General features: G+C 35.8%; 1 protein-coding gene across 1 annotated transcript in view; it reads left to right on the top strand.

The window, feature by feature from the left end:
• Positions 1–5,485: 5,485 nt before the first annotated feature.
• The window catches only part of LOC107692754 (partitioning defective 3 homolog), a 444,353-nt gene continuing 442,245 nt past the window's right edge, over positions 5,486–7,593 (top strand). The window contains exon 1 of the mRNA XM_016491924.1: positions 5,486–5,853. Coding sequence (XP_016347410.1) covers positions 5,734–5,853 — 120 coding nt within the window. The 5' untranslated portion in view covers positions 5,486–5,733. The remainder of the gene's footprint in view (positions 5,854–7,593) is intronic.

Genomic DNA, 7,593 nt, shown 5'->3' with positions numbered 1-7,593 from the left:
TGCTTGTCAAATAAACAAATAAAAAACACTTTTTCGTAAATGTTTTAAGAGTGACTTCATCATCAGTAACTATTAAAGGTGAACCAATTTATTTATTTATTTTTTAGCATTTTTCTAATGTTGTGTTGGAAAGATGATGTTTATGAGCAGTACTGGGTATATTACTTACAAATTGTAGTCTGTTACTGATTACAAATTACATAATGAAAATTGAAGTCAGTAATGTAATTACTGTAGATTACTCATGTTTGGTAATGTATTCTGGATTACTTTTAGATTACTTTTGACCTAACTTGTTTATAGATTTAAATGGCATTATTGTTTTTTTTAAACAAAAACAAAAAACAAAACAAAGAAAAATAAAATATATTCAACTCTTTATCATGAAAAGCATTGCGTTACTCCAGGGTTTCCCAAACTGGGGTAAATTAAAAACTATTTTATTTGGTTACCTGCATGTCAATGTGACCATTAACCAACTTCGGAGAACATGTGAATGTGTTGTTAAATTATTGAAATATTAACTTTAATTCTCATGGGGGCTTCAGGTAAATATTTTAGGGCAAAGGGGTTTGACTGACAAGTCTGGGAATCCCTGCATCACATGAAACATTAATGAAGGTGAAAACAGCAAAGACATGGTCAAAGTCTTCCAGGTTTTAAATATTTTTGTTAGCTATACATTGGAAGTGTTTAGAAACCTTCTTAATTATTCGTCTCATGCATTGTATAATTGACTGAGAGGTGCTTTTGTCCCCAAATTCAGAAGCATGGCTCACAAATGAATTTACATGGCCATTCTATACTGTGAATATACAACGCTAAATGATATGACACACATATACAGATTTTTGTTTTTAGAAAGGAACATTTAAAAGATAAAAAAATAATTATGGAGAATTAATCAAATTTGAAGGTAACACTTTACAATAAGGTTCCATTAGTTCATGTATTAACTAACATGAACAAACAACGAGCAATAGATTTATTACAGTATTTATTTAATCTTTGTTAATGTTAGTTAATGAAATTACAGTCATTCATGTTAATTCACAGTGCATTAACTAATGTTAACAAGCACAGCTTTTGATTTTAATAATGTATTAGTAAATGTTAAAATTAACTACGATTAATAAATGCCGTAAAAGTATTGTTCATTCTTAGTTCACGTTAACTAAAGTAGTTAACTAATGTTAACCAGTGAACCTTGTTGCAAAGTGTTACCAATATGAATAATCTGTAATCATGTAATCCACAAAAAGTAAATGTAATCTGATTATGAGCATTTTAAAATGTAATCTAATTACAAATACTACATATATGATTACATAATCCATTACATGTAATCAGGTACTACCCAGCACTGTTTATGAGTCATAAATATAAGTGAGAATCCCTGGATTTTCTTTGAGCCAGTTTCCGAGTTGGAAGCATGTCACTGAGAAAATATGATGGATGCAACAGATGCGGCGTCTGTATTTACGGTAAATTTGTTAGAATTGTTTTTTATATATATATATATATATATATATATATATTCAATTAAAGTAGCTATGTTGTATGTATAAAATAAGATGTTACAATTACGATTTATAACGATTCAGTTTACAGCACCTTCATTAATTGAATAAAAACAAAAGGAAAAACACGCTTAATGTACATTTAAAAAAAAATAATTGTGTTTTGAAAATGCAAATCTCATACTACTACTCATACTACTCTTCAGACATACTGCTCTATATGGTTTTGGACCCAGGACGTGACCCCCTTTATGCAATAATGGTCTGTTATATGGTTTTGATGAATGTTATACTGACACCTATCTGTGTGGATGAAGCATTACACAAATGTCACAAATGTGTGTAAGGTGTCATAAGCAGTGTTGGGGAAAGTTACTTTTAAAAGTAATGTATTACAATATTGCGTTACTCCATAAAAAAGTAACTAATTAGAGATGAATTAATGCATATTCATATTTATTTTAGAACTACAGTAACATCTTCTGATTTCTCTCAACATGTGGACAGGAGAGCTGTCAATCAATAAATTGGGAAAAAAAAGTAACTTACGTTACTTATTTGAAAAAGTAACTCACATATTCTCTTGTAAATTAAAAAGTAATGCGTTACTTTACTAGTTACTTGAAAAAAGTAATCTGATTACATAACTCGCGTTACTTGTAATGCGTTACCCCCAACACTGCTGGCATAAGTAGAGTGCTGCAAGGATGACATAACTTTGTAGGGCATAAAGTGGAAACACGTTAGCATTTTAACACTTCAGATTCCATCATCCTGAAGTCAATGGGTTTTTGGTTAAACAGGTCTGAGGTGAACACGGGCTCATGATATTTTCACGTTTTATTCTACAACATAAAATACATCAGTAATATCCTCTTGTGAAAGGCAGCTGCTAAGAGGACTACAGAAGTTGTCATTAAACATCATCATGTGAACTCATTTACTCACTAGTTACACAGCCTCGTTGCGTTTACAATCGCAGTCTCGCAAACTATTATAACTCAAACTTTCAGTGAAAATACTTAAAAGTTGTCTGAAGCTTCACGGTGGTGACAAAGTCATGTGACCATGGTGTAGTTTGTTTACAGCCTGTCATGTGCACCAAGGACTGCAGGTTTTCTGTGGGTTGTGCTATATTGGGATTCTTCATAAGCGAATCTCACTCAGCAGAAGCCTATTCACTCTCAGCTCCTTCTAGCTCAGGATTCGCTCCTAATGAGGCCCACGTGGAGGTTCCTGACCAAATCAACATGTCTGCAATATGTGTGTGTCATCAGCAAAACATGTCTGTACAATATACATCATCTTACGTAAGCCTGACATTTTGCAGATTCACAGATGTCAAGTCACTGGATGCTATAGTACGGTGGCCGAGAAGTGCTAAACAAATCACAATTCTGAAAACAAAATAACAAATTACAAACGCAAATGCAAGTCTAAAAAACAAAATAACAATTCAGAAAGCACAACAACAATTCAGAAAACATTATAACAAGTCAGAAAACACAATGACAAATTCGAAAACAAATTAACAAGTCAGAAAACACAACGACAAATCAGACAAACCGGAAGAGGTAGGTATAGTTTGAGACAGCGCCATTGGTTTGGGATTACTCACCGCTGACTGGACGAGACATCTGTCAATCAACGTATACAGGGAAGAACCAGCCGAAGAACAGCAGAGTCGTGGTAGAAAGTTCAGAGATGGTATTAAAGTAGCTCAGTTTAAATGTATTGTATGAATTGCCCTTACTATGGAATAAAAAATACGGAGTGTCTATTTAAATTCAGTTAAAAGTAACTATAAAATATCAGCTCCAGTGGCGCAGATGGATAAGCGCATGTCGTTGGCTTTTTGACACGATCGACCCGGGTTCGATCCCGCCTTTTGCCGAACTTTTTTTCCTCCCTTTTCAAATCTCGTATTAGCAATGGATTCTATTTACACTAAGTGAAAATAGCAGTATTTTTAGCAATATGCTATTTACATTGCATTTGCGTTTGTAATTTGTTATTTTGTTTTCAGAATTGTGATTTGCTTTGCACTTCTCGGTCACCATACTATAGAGAGTAATAAATAAATCATTAAGAGTGAAAAGCACATGCTTCAAGTCAAAGCATCTTTTTCTACCACAAGGGGGCGTTATGCATAATAAAAAAAGCAGAAATAATAAGAAAGGAGTTTTTTAAAATAATGATTCTATTTAAATGCAGTGAAATCTCTATGTCTGAACATTGAACATACATCTAGAAACATGGTTTTGATGCTTCGTAATGTGGCTAGACAGACACAATCCAGCAGAATAGTCAGATGTTTGTCTCCATGAAAACAACTACCACATTTGTTTTATGTCATTTGCTGTCCTTCTACTTAACTTGAGACTGTAAACAAATAACAATTTAAACACACCTTCTCTCCGTATTTCCCCCTTTCTCTTGCTCGCATGATTAACAGCATCAGAAAAATTGAACTTATTTTTGAAGTTAATGTATTTCATATGTTTTTTTTTGGTTTTTTTTGACACTGCTAAAAACATTAACAGCCAACCAACTTGACCACACAGGCTCTCAAAAAACGTTTGAACTAGTATAAAAGTCATTATATCTGTCTTATAAACAAGTGCTGCAACTCTGTCCAGTGTCTTCACCGGAAAGGAAAGAAACAAACAAAGATTCATGCCTCATTTTAAAGGTTTCGTAACAATGAAAAACTAACAAAGTTCTACTATGTTTATAGCAAATATCTGCTTACTTCTGCAAAGTGGCAGAAGTTATTTAGTCTCTTTTGGAAAAACAATGTCTTACAAACTTGAGCTGTTGTTTGGGTCATGATTTGCTCAAGGTAGTTCAGCTCTAACCAGTATGATCAAGATCTACCACCAACTGAAGTCCATCGTCTCCATCATCTAGGCATGTCTGGCATGGTCAAGCTAGAAATATCAGATGGGTAACTGATAGGCTGCCATCCGTAATCTCATCTACAATCAGACAGGAAATGTCCAGGCTACATGATAAGCTTAAATTAGATAAAACAGACCCTTATAAATAAAGTGTTTTTAAATTATTAATTGACCATACATCATCATAAACAGCCATAATTAAAGATTTGTAGGCAACTCTTAAAAATTAAGGTTCTTTATTGGCATCTATGGTTCCACAAAGAACCTTCTTTTTAACCCAGCACTGGGTTATATTTAACCCAGCATTTTTTAGAGTGTACCATCCATGGAATCTTTCCATTGCACAGGAGCTTCTTTAAGGATCTTAAGATTATTAAAATGCTCAAGAACTGTTCACTGTGAAAGGTTCTTTTTGGGGGCAACTCAAAATGGTTCTTCTTTGACATTACTGTGAAAATGCCCTTTTGGAGCCTTTATTTTTAATACAGTTTTCTTTATAGAGATAGGGATCCACCTCATTTATGTGGATCTTCCATGTTCTAGATGCTGAAGCTTTGTCCACTGATGAAGTCAAACACAATGACAAAGTAATGTGTTTTTTTTACCTGACGTCCCATTTTCGCCAACCACTAACCATTGGAGTAAAGCACATACACTCTTAAAAACAAGGTTCTAAAAAGGTGTAAAAGGTGCAGTAACGCCGTAGTAGAACCATTTTTGGTTCCCTAAAGAACGTTTCAGTTTGAACAGTTTGTAAAAGAACAATTTTTTTTGTACTTTAAAGAACACTTAAAAATCTAAAGAGATATTTTCCTACTATAAATAACCTTTAGTGCAATGGAAACTTTCCATAGATATTCAAGGTTCATAATGGAAGTTCAGAGTTATACATTCAGACATTTTTAGATACATTCAGAGTTTTCTGTAGCTCAAAATATGTAGTAGCCTAGGAACATCTTGAAAATGTAGTGGTATATAATTGAATATAGCCTAATTAGAAGAGTACTAGCAGCATTGAACGAGTCTATAACCTGAAACAGACAGTCGTCCCTGGCGGACTACACGAGGAACGCGTTGAAACGGCAGTGAGTCAGTGTGGGAAGCCCAACCCACGGCCACTTCACCCGCGACGCACGGCGAGACGAGCACACACGCCGAACAGGTGGTCCAGTCCCACCTGAGGAGCACAACATGAGGATTTATCCCGCTTTTGACATGCACGGATACAATGTTGCCGTGGCTTACTGATTTTTCCTGAAGAGTTCAACACTTCACGCGCTTCCCTGCGGAGTCTCTGGGAATATCGGGCGAATATGAAAGTGACAGTGTGTTTTGGAAGGACCCGGGTGGTCGTTCCCTGTGGGGATGGGAATATCACAATACACAGTCTCATCCAGCAAGCGACAATGAGATATAAAAAAGCCATAGCCAAGGTAAGTCGAGTGTTTTTGGAGAAAAGCTGCGTGTCAACTCCACTGCTGCTCTCAACATGGCGCTTTTTCTGGAGAAAGAAAGAAAGATAGGAAAGAACAGGGAAGAGACCGTCGGTATTCCCGATCGGTCCGATGGAGATGTTTGTTTGTGGATTCGCGTTTGTGTTTGTTACGTCACGACGGCTTGTTTGTTACAATTGTTGCAACTTTTTCGGTTCAAAGGTTCAGAACTCCTTCCAAGAGGACATGTCGGCTGATATAACGCTCATATCTCAAAGTAAAATGCATTACAGTGTTTGCAAGTAAACAGGGAGTGTGGGAAGAACTTCAGAGGCACGGATGGAGGGCGAGGACTGCAAACTTTCCTGAAAATCAGCTCAAGCCGAAGCCTGGATCCACACATGCAGCCTACTCAGTGTTACTCACACATGATTTGACTATTTACTCTACTCTTAAACATTTAAAATGAATGGTGCTTTCTATACCTTTATTATTTATTATAATGGGCTGTGTTGCTCAGTGGTTAATGGTTATAGAACGGTTGCATATTTAAGCCTTTCAAATAATTGACAGGAAAAACCTGGAGGTAAGACATTTGGTGTTTTCCAGGTCTGGAAAAGTCCATTCGTTTCATTTCACATTTATTTGTATAGCGCTTTTCACCATACAAGTCGTTGCAAAGCAGCTTCACAGAAAATTAAAGTTTATACGTTATATTCAGGAGTAGCTTATCAGTGGTGACTATGTCAAGGTGATGTTCATATGGCAGAAATGTACAGTAAAAAAATCATGCATTCAAATGTATTCAAACAAACGTGAACACTGTTAACAGCAATGATCATACAGTATCTCACAGAAGTGAGTACACCCCTCACATTTTTGTAAATATTTTATATCTTTTCATGTGACAACACTGAAGAAATGCCACTTTGCTACAATGTAAAGTAGTGAGTGTACAGCTTGTATAACAGTGTAAATTTGCTGTCCCCTCAAAATAACTCAACACACAGCCATTAATGTCTAAACCGCTGGCCACAAAAGTGAGTACACCCCTAAGTGAAAATGTCTTACAAAATGTTTTTTGTAAATATTTACAAAAATGTGAGGGGTGTACTCACTTCTGTGAGATACTGTATGTTGCAATCAAACTTATAGCAAAATTTGGTAGTTTTGTATGTTGGTTCAGGGTTGTCGTCATCTGAGGTCCTCGGAGGGGTTGGCATCATCTCTTCTCAGGTGTTCGGTCATCTTAGATCTTCATAAGGGTTGGATCCAGACTGAAGCTTGTGTAAATCCTAGTTACCTCGGGGTGCCAATCCCGTGGCAGAAACAGAGAAGCAAATAGAGAAAAAATTGTGTTCAAATGAAGCAAAAAATTATAATGTGCATTTGATCAGATATAACAAGGTTATGAGATTATGAGATGAGACATTATGTGAATGCTTGGTTAAAGAGATGTGTCTTGTAATCTAGATTTAAACAGAGAGAGTGTGTCTGAACCCCGAACGTTATCAGGAAGGCTATTCCAGAGTTTAGGAGCCAAATGCGAAAAAGCTCTACCTCCTTTAGTGGACTTTGCTATCCTAGGTACTACCAAAAGTCCAGAGGTTTGCGACATTAGGGAGCGTGATCGATTGTAGTGTGGTAGAAGACTAGTTAGGTACGCGGTAGAAAACTAGTTAGGTACGCAGGAGCTAACCCATTAAGGGCCTTATAGGTAAGTAATAATATTTTGTAACT

The sequence above is a fragment of the Sinocyclocheilus anshuiensis genome, unplaced genomic scaffold (assembly GCF_001515605.1).
Source record: "Sinocyclocheilus anshuiensis isolate Anshui unplaced genomic scaffold, SAMN03320099.WGS_v1.1 scaffold762, whole genome shotgun sequence".
Lineage (NCBI taxonomy): Eukaryota > Metazoa > Chordata > Actinopteri > Cypriniformes > Cyprinidae > Sinocyclocheilus > Sinocyclocheilus anshuiensis.
This window is presented reverse-complemented; position numbering and strand designations above follow the sequence as displayed.